Here is a 16,001-nt window from a genome sequence, read left to right on the forward strand (position 1 = left end):
TAATTTTTTCTTTGTACTGAAGGCAGGTTAAACACACATCTGTCGAAGGCCTTTTAAAGCTAATGTTGAACCTAGTTACGAATATGTGTCGGAAAAACGACTATTTAACTTTAAATTCATCAACAACGGATTCTTCGTACATCTTCCACATTTTAGAAATAGACAGGGTGGAATCAAGATAAATACGAGTACTCCTCGCTCTACTATAATGTGATTCTGTGGCTTTAAACTGCTTTACAAAATGTATTACAGAATCAATTTTTTTCTGATATATGTTAGCCTTCCTATAACCACCTCGAGTTTCCACGGGGATGAGACATCCGTCTTTTTTAAATCTTGTGAAAACACCTTCAACTCTGTGTTTTGTGATTCCCAATACATTAATAAACGTGTTCCTACATATCTCTAATCTATTTCCTGCTGTTGTTTCAATACAATATTGGTAGGTTACGCCTTTAATATGTCTTGATCCGTCTCCTGGTCTGGTTCTTTTTGGTTGTTCTGCTGTGCAATACTTAAGAATGAAAGCATCTTGGCTGGCTTTTGTCTTTTCAGAATAAAATGCACTATGAAACCTATTTATATCTTGCATCTTCAATAAACTGCAATTTTTCTTCCCTCTGTGGCCACATGAAGGAGCATCAGGTAATCCCTTTGAACTGTACCTAAAACAAACATTGGATTCAAAACCAAAATACAAACTGTTTTATGTCAGGGAAACTTATTTTATTCTAACATAAGTTAAAGAAAAATAAAAATAATGTGAAGTGTGAATAGGTTAGGCCTACTAGAAATTGTTCCATTTTCACTCTAATAACTAGGCCTAGGCCTAAAGTAATAGTAATTTTAAATGAATGTTATTTACGTTTGTCTATTAGTTTATTCAATGTTAGGTTATGGTTTAATACTAACCTCAAAATCTTCTGTTTGGCTCTTTTCCAATTTGAAGGATTTGGCAGTTTCTTTCTTCCTTTCAACAAAGGAGATTCTTTAACATTAGTTCCTTCATTGTTATTTCTGCAGGTTTATTACAGTAATATCTTTTTAGTATATTAGTAAAACTTTAAAATACTGAACAATAAAACAACGCCAGTTACAACACACCAGAATAGCTCAGTTCACTGCTGTCTTCTGTTACACCTGAGGCGGTGAGGTCACTTGACAGAATGAAGCCATTTGATAGGTGCTTTGTGGAGATGGCCGTTTTTGTCACCAACATATTTGAGAGCTGGCCGATTTTGTAACCAAGGGTACTATTCAAAAGCAGTTTTAACATTGTTCTGGCCATTTTTGACACCAAAACTATTTAGATTTGGATTCCCCATGTTATTTTACACAAGAATCCGTCAATATCTGAATTTTCAAAAAAATGGAGTTTTTGGAGCTTTGAAACCAGGCTACAGAAATAATTGTAGCTCTCATCTGATGAGGCCAATGAAAATTGGCGAAATATAATGGACTGTTGAACAAAGTACACTTGGCTTTCAATCAGCTTTTTACTTATTATATTAAGTGCACTCGTAAGTGAATGGGATGTTTTCGGTCAATTTGGAGATAAAAAAGACAAGAGTTGTGCTACTTTATCTATTTAATGAAGACGTTTCAAGACAATTTTTAAATTGACCGAAAACATCCCATTCACTTTCGAGTGCACTTTTTTTATATTAAATTAAAGGGTCATATTCCTTAAATATATATATATATATATATATATATATATATATATTGTTATGTTTCTTCTTTCCCAACCAAAGAAAAATAAATAAAAAAAAATCCGTCGAAATAAAATTTTAAGATATCAATATAAACAAATTGTATATAGTAATTTAAGATAAGATTTAGTGTAGATAAGAATAGAAATTTGTTTGGCAAACGACCTTTTTCCGTTTCAAAGAAAATTATAAAAAAACCTTTGTTTAGAATTAGAAGACATTTTACCTGTAAGTTAATCTTTTCATTGTTTGTATAATCGAGTATTAAATGACCATATTCTAATCTTTTGATTATAATGTATGTATAAATTGTGTATTGACAAAACCAATTTTAAAGTAAGCTATTTAGTTTTTCTCTGAAACCGAAATTAGGCTTTTCCAAAATCATGGTAAACACAATTTGAGCTTTTGATTGGACGGTCGTTTTTAAATGGGAATTTGTGAGCCGATCATAAAAACGGGAGACGTCAGTTATAATTTGGTCATCGAAGGAAACAGTCGTTTGTCTCAAGATAGGGTGTGAGGTGGATACCGGCATTGTGAAAAGAATTGAATAGTTTTGCAGAAGGAGATAGCAAGTAGATTGAAAGAGGTCCTTGTATCTACCGTTGGCATTTTGTGAAGATTTGTGAAAGTAGTTTTACGGCATCAAGTTGACAAAAGGAGGTCCTTGGGTCATTAATAAGTAGTTGAGTTTTTGGAGAAGTGCATCAGGTGTTTTTGGTTAGTGCAGCAGGTTTGCAGAGACGTTAGGAAGGAGCCTAGGTGCCAAAAAGGAGAGATCACATCGTTGAGGAGACTGGATTTTTCTGAGTATGTTCCAACATACAACTCAATAAGAAAATAAGCTGTAAGTGTTTTGTACCATTGAATTTTATATCTGTGAAGGATCGGTTTGACATCATGGTCATTAGCATTCAAATTTAAGAACTGAGGTTTTGTTAGGCTAATCAAAAGTTTAAAGTTTTGTTGTTTTCGTGTTTCAAGTAAAGAAAAATTTAAGTAAAATTGGTTTTTACTTAATATAAATGTATGTAGATTTAAAATCTTATTATTATAAAAATTTGATTTATTTTCTTGTATGCTGATTGACAAGATAACGACAGAATTTGATAATTGTTTTATTCGTTCATATAAAATAAAGAAACGTAAGATTTCGTAATATAATTTTTTTTTATTCTTATTCCTCTTTTCTATCCCGATAAAAGACAACTAGAAAATTTTTGAATCCATCGAACACAGGTAATATAAGGATTTTATTTTACTTTTGATAACAAATAAGTTATATTTTTTTTATTGGCTCAATAAACTAAGATTAAAGTCAAAATAAACAATCTTAACAATATATATATATATATATATATATATATATATATATATATATTGAGATGATATTAAATATAGGAGAAACAAAGGTAGTGTTTAAAGAAATAATTTGTAAGTTATATACTAAAGAATATTATAAAAAGTATTTATATGAGGGCATTCTTAATAAATTAACATAATAATAAGTTTAAAAAGTTTTTTGATTTTGCAATGTATTTGTTTATTTTCATAATTATGATATTGTAAATATGTTTGAATACGCCATCTTTGTATGCAACCAAGTATACACTGAAGTGAATTTAGTGGTAGGAACTTTTGTGTATGATTATGGAGTCAAAATAGTGTCATTTATTAATTTAAAATGTTTAATTTATATTTTGATCTGAAAAGCCTAAATTTCCATAAAATTCCATCTTTGTAGGCAACCAAGTATACACTGAAGTGAATTTAGTGGTAGGAACTTTTGTGTATGATTATGGAGTCAAAATAGTGTCATTTATTAATTTAAAATGTTTAATTTATATTTTGATCTGAAAAGCCTAAATTTCCATAAAATTCTCGATAGAATTTTAGTTATAATAGTAATTTTCTAGATACAATAGAAAAGAGTTATCTAGAAATATAAAATAAGACGTCAATAGAAAGAATTTAACCTTTGTTCGCAGTAGAATCTTCGCGAACATGGTAATGTCTATGAAATAGAAGGATTCGAATATATTTTCTTTCAAGAATATTCGTGAACATTAAAATGATATAAATACCATGTGATTTGGATTCAAAATGGTCAGTTAGTCAGTAAGTTCAGTATAGGAGTCAGTATTTTCAATATAGTCAATTAGTATAGTCGTTCAGTATATTAGATGAAGATTAAGAAATAGAATTAAGAGAGTAGTATTAAGATTAAAAATTATATTATGTATATGGTGATTGGAGATTGGAAGAGAAAAAAAGATTATTAGAAAGGAGAATAAACAAAAAAGCAATAAGTATAAAGAATTAAGAATATTTACCGATTTATAAATACTATTAAGAAGAAAATATTTTAAAATGGTGGAAGCTGATAATTGAAACATTGTGGTGTCTTTGGCAATGCAAGTTTACAAAAAGAAGGATAACCGAAGCTGACAACGAAGACATTGAGTGGTGATTAAAATATTTATTTTGGAAAACAGTTTCATTTAGGCATTCAGTGACAGAAAGGTGCCAAATTTTGTTAATATAATTTCAAAGAATTTCAATTTAAAGATAGTTTGTTTTAAATTTACATTGTCTATATAATTTAATTAGTGTCATAAGAATTTCAATTTAAAGATAGTTTGTTTTAAATTTACATTGTCTATATTAGATATATATGTGTGTTTCATAATAATTATAATAAAGATAATTTCAAAAAGTGCTTACAAACTAATTCTTTGAGAACCGCGATAAAAACCCTATATTTATGTTATTTAAAAACACTCATTGCTCATAAAACTATACACAAACAAAACATCATAACAATTTGGCGCACACCGCGGGGCCCTCTATTTAAAAGAATTAGTTTGGGAAGATAAGTGCTCTCATATAATTAAATTAATTTTCATTAGAAAGAAAAAAATTATAGATTGTATTTTTAATTATATTTGAACAAGTAAAGTCTCAAAATGTCTCAAGGAAAGAAAGGTACAAGAAGCAAAAAGAATGAAGAAGATGTGGAAGTAGAAACACAACCTGTACAAGAGGAGATTTTAGTTCAAGTTCCACAAGATACTGCAGAAATGAATCCAGAAAGAGAGGAAAATGTCAATATGGCAGCTTTGATGTCAATAATGATGCAGATGAACAAGACAATGGACAATGAACAAGAGAATACAAAAAAAATGGAAGAGAATTCAAAAGAAGTCAAAGAAGACATGAAAAAAATGGAACAGAAAATGGAAGAGAATACGAAAAAAATAGAAGAGAATTATAGAAAATTAGAAAAGAAAATAGAAGATAATAATAATAAAATAGAAAAACAAATAGATAAAAAACTTGAAGCTGCAGAGAAAAAAGTAGCAAATGAAATAAAAAATATACGGCATGACTACAAGAAAAGGATAGAAAATGAGAGGACAGAAGTAAATAGGATTATTCAAGATAATAAGATAGATATAGAACAGAAAATAGAGTTGCAGAAATGTAACTTAGAAGTAAAAATTAACGAAGACAGGAGAAAGACAGAAGAAAAATTAGACGATATGCAACCAAATATCCAAATAAATAGTAGAATAGTCATCAAATAAGAAATGTGGAACAGGGAATAGATGATATTTCACAAATGAGAAACATAGGGAGACTTAGGTGAGATAATTCAAAAACCTAGTAAATTAATATTATGATGTTATGAAGTGTTGTGATTATTTTAAACTATTAATGTTATTTTATATTTCATGTATTTAGATATTTTCTTTTGGTCGCTTGGTTCTTATAGAGTGGCCAATATGTTCAATTGCAAATTAGTCCATTAATTTATAATATCACATTAATCTTAATTTCCGGACTTTGTATAGTTTCACCGTGTATAATTGTGAAACATATCGATTTGTAGCTTAATTACAGTTTGTTCATTTTCCTGTAAACTATAGATTGTCTAATATTTATTGAGGAAATGCCTGCAATCATTTTCTTGGTTCAAATTATATTTGCCAGCTTTCAAAAGTCAAAAGGTTTTTGTTCTATGCCGAGAGCAATACACTTATTTGATGAATCGTAGCATTTTAGTGAGTTTGTAAATATAGCTTCGGGACTAGTTTAGAACGCAGTCTATCATAAATTTTTACCTCAACAACAACTATAGTGTACCAATTCAGTAGCTGTCAATAAAACTATATTATACTCCACGACTTTAATTACATCCGAATTTGTCCAGACAGATTGGAAGACTAAAATTCACCTCCAAATACCTTGTGAAAACAATATCGAAACGGAAAATATCACAATTAACCTCGGCCTATTCCAAGGAGACTCGCTGAGTCCATTGCGGTTCTGTCTAGCGATGAACACACTATCCCAGCTGTTGAACTCCACTGACTCAGGTTTTAGCATTAAAAACAGAAATTCTGTATGTAGTCGCGAATCCTAATCATCTGTTGTATATGGATGATTTGAAACTAATGGCTTCCACTCGAAATCACTTAGATCAAATGCTAAAAACTGTAGAAACTTTCTCAAATGATATCAGTATGCAATTTGGGCTAGACATGTGTACTAAATATAGTCAAGGGAAAGGTTCAGCCTGGAGGATTGGATATGCAAAATGGTCAAAACATCGAGGTTATGGGCGAAAATGACATGTATAAATATCTAGAACTAAAGCAAGCGCGGAAAATTGACAATAAAGAAATGAAAAATAGCTACTCGTTCAGATTTTAATAGTAAAAATTTAAGGCATTAAACATACGCATTTTCCACGCTTAACTACTCATTGGGGATTATTAAGTGGACTAAAACGTATATATAAACTTTTCAGCGAAAAACACGAACACACCTCACAAAAGGCACAAATACACCATCCTCGAAGTGCAGTAGAAAGAACGACATTACCACGATATTTAGAAGGAAGAGGAGTTATGGATATAAGTTAGCAATTAGAAAAACAGATTACTGATTTAACAACTTATTTTCAGGTGAAGGCGGAGACATTTACTCTACATCGCGCAATTTGTGCAGTAGATGATACAACACCGATCAAACTGAGGGAACCAGAAATGCGTATAAACCATCTTACTCAGAACTAAAAAATGCGCATCTGGATGGGTAAATCTATGCACGGGCAACATTTGACAGTTAGACAAGACTATTTCGACAATATAGCGTCGAACTATTGGTTGACATCAGGAAAGATGTTCCCTGAAACAGAAGGTTCATTACTTGCCATTCAGGATCAGGTAATACCAACCAAAATTTACTTGAAATATATCGTCACAGACCCTCAGGTCCAAAACGACAAATATTGATATATATGTCAAGCCCAAGAAACCATTCAACACCTTACTAGAGGCTGCCAGACATTTGCTGCAACTGAAAATAAAGAACGGCATGACAGTAAGGAAGATCCTTCATCAAGAGATAGCTTTTAAACTGGGACTTCTACCTACAACCAAACCGTCTTCCATATTATCAATACGTTCCTGAGAGTATACTTGAGAACTACGAGCTATACTGGGATCGCACTGTGCTCACAGACGAAACTGTAGCACATAATAGACAAGATCTCGTGCTAGTTAATAAACTAAAGAGACAAACAACACTAATCGATGTGGCGATACCTAACAACAATAACCTGCGTATTAACTATAACGAAAAGATCGGCAAGTACAGAGATCTGGAAATACAAATAAGGAGACAATGGAGAATGGAAAGTATCCAGACGATACCTATTATTACTATATAGAAAACATAAAAAAGCTGCGTCTAAACGAACATTTATATAAGATCATGCAGAAAGCTGTACTACTCTCGACGACCAGATGTGTACAAAAATGTTTGGGACATACTCCAGCATACCAAGTCACCTGGGGCTTGATAATACGGAAAGAGCCCCACCAGAGCTCAATCCTTTTGATACCGTAGGTATCTGAGATAAGTGAATTTTCCTCTTAGAGAGAGTGTGAGCCTTATGACTAAATCTGGATAATAATAATAACCTGTAGGAGTTTTTATCAGTTCGTCTATCAGGGGAGGCCCCCGGCAAATGGGTGATACTGTGGGTATTTTAGCATTGATTCCCAGGGGGTAGCAGGGATACCTGCCGTAGAAGAAAAACTGATACCTGGCAGTAGGTATAAAATGCACACCCATGAATATAGATATTAATAAATAATTTATGTTTAGGGTCGCTGCCCGGGGATCGCCAGGGCACGTCTGAAGCCGGCGCTGGACGTGACAACATGCGGGACGTCGGTGGCAGGGTGTTGACGAGGCGAGCCCCTGTCATACAATCAGCTACAGCCCGACAACAATAACCACCACAAGTGAGCCAAACTACAACAAGAGCTCCACTCACTGAAGGTGAGTTCAAAGGAGATCAACCGGCGAGAGAAGGATCAACCGGCGTTCACTCAAGCGGGACGACCGAGCCAGAGCATGAAATGGACTGTGTGTCTATAAACGAAAATATTTTATGCTTCTATTACAACAAGGTGACGAACCTTGCTCGAGAAACGATCGGCTATCGACGGCTATCTCTATGTCGAATTCTGCAGGGAGTACCCAGAGATTCAAGTATCTGAACAGCGAATTGCAGATCAATACCGGGCAATTAATTATAAGAAATAATCTTATCCCGGAAACTAGACGCGATATCATCAGAAGCGAAGTCGAACGGGAGATTCATAACCAGTTATGGATCAAGTCCCTAATCAAATCCCTAATGAGCAGATTCCTGAGCCTCTCATGCAATCAACCTGTTAATACGCGGCAGGATAACAACGAGTTGCACAATAGCAAATGACAGGTGCCGTACAAGATTAATGGGACAAACCCACTTAGCACACCACCGCTACCGAAAATAAACTCTTGTACGAAACTAGGTGCGCTGTTAGAAATTATGAACAGTGAAGTCCTACCCAATTATACCGTGAAGCCCATGCATTAGAATATTTGCATATGCTGATTTACTATGCAGCAACAGCAGTTGCTAATGTTATGGGCATTAAGATCAGAACACGACGGGATGCTAATATCGGAAGAACTGAAAACAGAATTGCACCCTGAGAAAAACGACTGATACAGAAAATTGAATTATTGTGCAGGGATATTGGACAAATTACGGAATACATCTGAGGAGTAAGAAGTTCAAAAGTAATTAAAAGAAGAAATAATTATGAACACTCCAAGACCCAACATGATCCAGAAAACAACACAGCTCAACACTGCCTGGACAAGTTAAAACAAAAATTCTCCGTTTATTCAGGTCGCCTAAGGAGATACAAAGTTAGTAGCAACCGGAAATGCGACAATATATTTTTTGAGCATGCAGAGAAGGCTTTCTATAGGAAACTGAATTCCACTGTAGAAAACTGATTACTTCACTAAAATTAAAAACTTTTGAAATAAAATTAACTACCTGTCAGTTACAAACAAAATTTTTTGCCTAAAATAAGCTCATTTTAAACGAAAATACAATGTACTTTACTCTACTAGTGCTACTATATAGCACTTCCGTATGTACGCGACATTTTTAAAATGGTTAGTACAAATTACGAAGCGTAATTTGTACTTTGTGCATGCTTGAGTCGCATCCGTTTAGAAAATCCACTACCTACACCATCTGACACTGTTAGCAGACATTCTACAACTAAGACAAGTGTTTCTTGTAATAGATAATGATGATTTTAAACACAGCGGAATGAATCATCTACTTACCCATGTTCTTACTTATTTAGCCGGGGACAACGTTGTTTAACCGGGGAATGCAGTTACTTTATTATTTTTGCTAGCAATAAATAATATAACACATGTTTTTGTATTGAGTGCAACGCTTTCATACAATAACTATGTAATATTATAAATATACATATTAACAAGCATTAATTTTACTGTATTTTATCCATATTTAAATTTTACCTGTGTTTTCAACTATTCTGTGTAAATATTAGGTGAATGTCTTAGCATTGTAATGTAGCATGGTAATTTTTTATAGCTGTGAAACATACTATAATTAAAAAGTGAATAATTGTCATTTCAAAATAAGTTTGATAAGTCAATAAAAAATTATTTAAAATACTTAGAACTTCAATGGTTGATATTTGATCACCAGTTAAGCAAAAAAGGTATATTTTCCGCAATAGAATGTGTATCTGTACAACATAATTTTAAAACACTGCCTGTTCTTTATGGATAACTAATATTTACGGGATTACAAAATTATAGTCAGATATTTATTAGTAAGTTGACGTAACTAACGTTTTCTTAATTATAATTATATAAAAAAACAAGAAATTAATATATTTATTTTTTAGAGGATCAAATGAAAAAGCACACTTTTCTATGTGAAGAGGCTATTAAAAACAGACAACCTCAGAAAATGGTTGATAATACGTCAGCCATTGCCAGATTAGCAAATAGAGTACTATTAGTCGCAAAACAAGAAAGTGACAATTCGGAAGACCAAAACTTTATTACCAATCTGAACAGAGCTTCGGACTCATTACAAAACGGTAAAAACAGAATTCTTGATTTATATTCTTTTATATATTTTTTTTTATATTTTTTTAGCCGTTCCTCCAATGGTGCAAGATGCCAAATTGGTTGCTGTTAATCCAAATGATTCCTTTGCTTCATCAAGATGGAGAGATTCAAATAAAACAGTAAGTATACCTGATAATTTTATATATTTTGTAACAGATTTCCGTAAACATGTTGAATTGTTTGCACATATGAATTCATTTTCCAAATTTACTATATAGATTTACTTATAACTGATTTTATTTTACTTAACAACTAAAACTAAGCTTATTTAACAACTAAAAAGAAATGTTACATTTGTTATAAATAATAAATTATGTCTATTTTGTATATTAAGTATATTTTGAAGATATGAGTGTATTGCAAGTATACTTGATTTTGCTAGCACAATGTTGGTAAGGAAAATACCTTCCTACACATCCATGTAGCAGAAATTTCTTGAGGAGAAAATATTTAAAATGATGAATGAAAAATTGTGTATTGTGTGTAATGAGTAAAGTGTTTGTAAGTTTTCGTCATGCTCTATTAGAGTTACCTTTAAAGGTTCGGATTATATAAATCACTTTATTTATCGCACTATTTTTGAGGGCCATTTATAATTGTATTATTAAAAATAAAAACAAAAAATAGAATGACGACGCTAATACACGAAGACAACACTAACACTATGAAAATATGGAAAAGTGTAAAAGAATTCATCTTGACTTCAGCTACAGATGTGCTAGAACAGAGGGAAATAAAAGGAATGAAAGAATGGTTCGATACAGAATGCGAAATCAAAATCAAACAGAGCATATCAACAAGGTATCAACTAAAGACGAACGTCATCGAAATAAATACAAAGAAAAAAATAAAGTAGCAGACCATTATTGCAAAAACAAAAAAAGCTGTGGAGAGTTGTTAAAGGACCTAGAAGACAATGGTAACGTCACCGCTAAACTCTTTGGATACCTAAAAGCTCAACAAAAAAAAAATGCAGGCCAGTCGTTAAAATTGACAATGGATCATGGGAAACACACTTAACAGAACTATATAGATGCAAAGAAAGCCCTGAAGAGGAATGATAGGAGACATGGGAGATAATGAAATAGGGATACCAACCTATGATGAATAATTACACATCATTAAAAAAATAAAACTGAACAAAAAACACCTAGCCCAGATGAAATTCCAAATGAGCTAATTATAAACGGAGGGGACAAATTATTAACAGGCATCTACAATCTCATAGTTAGAATATGGTAAGCAGAAGTAATGCCCGAGGATTGGAAATAAGGTAGAATTATACCAATATTTAAGAAAGGAGAAGTAACAAACTGTAACAACTATAGAGGAATATCTTTACTGAGTACAACCTACAAAATTCTAACAGCTTTCATCAGACAAAACTCGCTCACTTCGCAAAGAAAAAAATTGAGGACTACCAGTAATGATTCAGGAAAGGCAGATCCACTACAGATGCGATCCACTCCCTTCGTAGACTTTAGACAAGCCTTTGACTATATTGGACGAAATAAATTATTTAATGAAATGAAAAATCAAGATATACCGGCAGATTAACAAAAATGACTACTGATGGATCTCGAGCTAAAATAATAACAAAATAAGGTAGCATAAACTCAATTGCAATAGAAACAAAAGTGCGACAAAGTGGTTCCCTGTCAATCACACAATTTAACATAGAAGGAATAATCAAGGGCAGCGAAATTAAAGGAAATATAGCCCACTCCTTAACACAAATAGTAGCGTATGCAGATAGATGACATAGTTTTTATGGGAAGAGACAAGGAAAGATTAAAAGAAGCAACAATCCTGAGAAATGAAACACGAAAAAGAGGTCTAGAAATTAACGAAGGAAATACAAAACATCTACTGTGTACTAGAAGAGAAGATAACAAGACGAGAGAAATCAAGATAGAAAACTACATTTTTGAAAGAGTTCAGCGATTTAAATAAATATTTGGGAGTAATGTGAAGGGCAAGAATAAGAGAAATGAAGAAGTAACGGAGCGAATACTAGCAGGCAACCGAAGATACTGGAGATATCATAGACTAATTAAGGACAAGAACTTCCTTCCAAGAAGATCCAGAAATACAGAGCTGAAAATATATAGAGTAGTAGTAGTAGTAGCAGTAGCAATCAGACCAGTAGTTACATAAAGATAAAGAAAAATTAAGAATATTGAAGCGAGGAGATATAATTAGATTTATTATAGCGCAGAGATTAAGATGGCTGGGAGATGCAGTGCTTAGAGCACCACAAACGAAAGCTCAAGGATACCTGGCGACCTCCCGGAGTAGCAAGCCTTGACGCCGTAAGGGAGCACTGCCGCGTTTGACGTGTAGGACGGCCCGACTCGTGGGAATTATATGGATTCTACAAAAAAAACAAAACCAAGACATCAATTAACAGAACAGGGAATAGGCAGAAGGCAATCACTAAATGGAAAAAGGGAACAAAGAAATCAGTGAAGAACAGTTGCTAGACAACCTAGTAAATAGAAACATAGAAGAAGATGAAAGTAGAAATTTTGAGATGGAACTCTTAGAGATGCAAAGAAATAAACGGACAATAAATAGATCAACGCAGATTATAAGACAATCAACACTAGTAGGGGATCAAGTTCTGGATAATTCTGGGAAGGAATGCGAGGAACAACAACATAACGAAGGAATAGAAACCCCTGGTGCTCGCATCAACGCAACGTGGGAAGCCAACCTAAACGATAGCCTCTTGGCCGCATTCCTACTAGAAGAGGAAGACAGAGAGAACGATAAAAGTAAGGATAAAAGGAAAAGAGATAGTCCCGAAACCAAGAGAATAAAAAAAACAAAAGACACAAAGAAAAAAAACGCAAAAACAATATTAAACACAAAGGCGGAAACCCCCAAGGAAGGAATTAACAGGAAACTCATGGAACTAATGAACATCCTCAAAGCGAAAGGAGGAGTAGAGGCGGACGTAAAAAAGTTGATAAAGGAAATCAAATCCCTAAACAACAAAACAAGAGAGCAAAACAAAATGGAAGAAATAAAATGTGACGAGTGTAAAGCAAAAATAGAACAAGAAAAGCAAAAGAAGGAAAGACGACGAATAAAAAATGTAATCAACAAGGGAGGAAATATATATACATTTAGAAGAATTTTTAAGAAAAAATGGGAAGAGGTGTACCAGAAAACCACGTGAGAACAGGCCTGCCCACAGACAGAATTCAATAGAAAAGATAGACTACCTTATTATAACAAAAAAAGGAGAAATGAAGAGGAATTAGAAAACGATATAAAAAATGAAAGGAAATAATTATCCGGGATAATAGAGGGGTGGAAAAGGCGGGAAATACACTTGCAGCCAAACAAGGGGAAGAAAACAAAGAGGACGGCACGGAGGGTTACAATCTGGCCGAAAAAATAATATAAAGCATTAAACAATAGGGGAAAGAAATAAAGGAAGTAAGAGTACTCTTGGAAAACAACACCGAAAAAGTAAAGATGAGGAAAATCCTGGAATTCGCAGGGCGAAAAAACAGAGGTAACATGGTGGTTCCTAGTTAGGGGCAAACAAGGGAAGTAGAAGAGGCCTTCTTAAGAACAGGAGGGATGACATACGAAAGTGATCAAGAAAATAAATGATAAGGTTGACGTGATCAAAATGAGTTTGAATGTGGACCTGTTAAAAAACAAATGGGAGGACATACAGGTCAAATTAAAGTACAAGGAGGCGGCGAAGAAGCTCAAGCAAGAGCTTGGCAATAAAGTCGTGAGGAGGAAAGAAGACCTCTTCACGGTCATGAAACTCGATCCGTCGGTCACCGAAACGATTCTACAGGGACCATCCAGAAATAGAGTGGCATCCCTAAAAATGACATTGGGATAAAGACCCAGAGGGAGAATAGGTGGGGCCAACAGATGGCGACAGTGGTCGTGAGTGCAACCAGAGCAGAGCAGAGACGACGGTTTCGAATGATCAAAATGGAATGGGTGGGGTGCCATATTATAGAACGATACACCCCCACTAAATGCTATAGGTGCCTGGAATTTGGGCAAAGACAGAACAACGTCGTGCTATAACTGCCTGAAGGAAGGCCACATAGTAGAGTAGTGCCCAAGCCAGGCACATTGCATAGTATGACAGGAGGAAAGCCATATGATAGTCAGGATGGCTTGTAGCAGTTGTAAATTCCTTGGTATATATTGAAGTCCCCTCGTATATGTATTAAAACACCGAAGAATATTTTTAATGTATTTCATTTCCTATCGGTATGTGTAAAAAAAAACCGAAATAATATTTCGATCCCTTTTGCGTCGCCGATATAATATCGTTTTAAAAGATTGTTTATGTAAAACAGATGTGTATTTCATTTTTATCCTTTTGATCGAAACCGCTTTAAGATATTTTTCGTCGTCAAATGAACGAAATATTCCAGTTTATATGTTTTGTTTATACTAAATTGGTAAGCGAATGATTTTTAAGAATCACATCACTCTCGCTAAGGCGGCTGTCGGTTGCATTGCTTATAGTGTTAGTCAAAATTTTTCTTCAAATTTGTAATATCTTCGTCCTTCGTCCTTTTTTATGGTAAAATGTATAGCAGTGTGAAGTTAATAGTTACAGTTACAAGAATTGACTGACTCTCGCTAAGGCGTGCTCAAGAGTGATTGACTTCAGCGTGAGTCCAAATTTTTCGTCGAATTTGAAATGTTTTCTCGTTTTTTGTCCCTTTTTATGGAAAATAAGTAGTTTTGTGGCAGTTAATAGTAGCAGTTCAATGTGTAGTTGCAGTCTAAGTGAGATTTTGAAAGATAACCACATTTTGCCATTGTGTTCAGTTCTACCTGTTCCAGCTTTTTAAGGAGAAAAGTTTCCAAAGTTGGTGTTCCAGTGCCCCAACTTCCAACCTCAATAATTCGCAGTGTGGTATGCAGTTTTTGTTCGGGTGGCAGAGAGTTTAAGCCCAGTTCTACCCCCAGAAGTTCCAGTGAAATCTAGTTTCCACCCTCAACATTTTTGTGTAAAACCGCAGTGCAATCCAGGTATCTTTTGTGTTTAAATTTTAAAAGGAAAAGTAAAAATAAACAACTGATACAGAAGTATTTAGATATAAAACATATTAAAGCTTTTAAAAAAGTGTCGTCAAAATTTATACAGTAGTATAACGTGACGTTTTCGATCTAGATCAGATAATATTCAGTGCCTTCTTTTGTAATTGAAGCCAACACTAAAATTGTAGCTGTGACACTAGGTCGATGACATTGGATAAAAATTTAATACTTAAAGAGCAACATGTTTCCTTGCTCGACTTGAACACGTGGTTCTTGTCAGTTAAAACGACACAGACCAACTGGCTGAGGTGACAGGAAATTTAATTCAAAAAGACAGCGTTAACATGACGAGGTATGGGTATGTTCAGAGACTAATGTAATTATTAAAAAACTTTAAAATTATAAAATTTCTGTAATAATCCCTAATATCTTTTTAATGAAAACCTTTATTAGCAGATTCTGCTAACCCAATTAAATTCAATAAATTAAACAATATACTTATCAATATTATCAGGGTTAAAGCTTTGCATGATCATTCTTCTCATGAAAGAAATAACAAAAAATTTTCAGAATTTCAATTTCATCATGGAATAAAAAACCTTACTGATATAAACTTTACAGAAGATGGGAATAAACTTCTAAACTATGGTCTCAAACACTCAGTTACTAAAGATTTGTCTTTACACGATCTTGAGAGTCTATCCATTGAGACAG

The 16,001-nt window shown here is 33.5% G+C and overlaps 1 protein-coding gene across 1 annotated transcript in view; it reads left to right on the forward strand.

Moving 5' to 3' along the window:
• Vinc (vinculin) overlaps positions 1-16,001 on the forward strand; it is a 453,217-nt gene that overhangs the window by 184,893 nt on the left and 252,323 nt on the right. Inside the window, exons 11-12 of the mRNA XM_072537619.1 lie at positions 10,022-10,219; positions 10,278-10,369. Of these exons, the coding sequence (XP_072393720.1) occupies positions 10,022-10,219; positions 10,278-10,369 (290 nt within the window). The remainder of the gene's footprint in view (positions 1-10,021; positions 10,220-10,277; positions 10,370-16,001) is intronic.

The sequence above is a fragment of the Diabrotica undecimpunctata genome, chromosome 7, assembly GCF_040954645.1.
Source record: "Diabrotica undecimpunctata isolate CICGRU chromosome 7, icDiaUnde3, whole genome shotgun sequence".
NCBI classification, from domain to species: domain Eukaryota; kingdom Metazoa; phylum Arthropoda; class Insecta; order Coleoptera; family Chrysomelidae; genus Diabrotica; species Diabrotica undecimpunctata.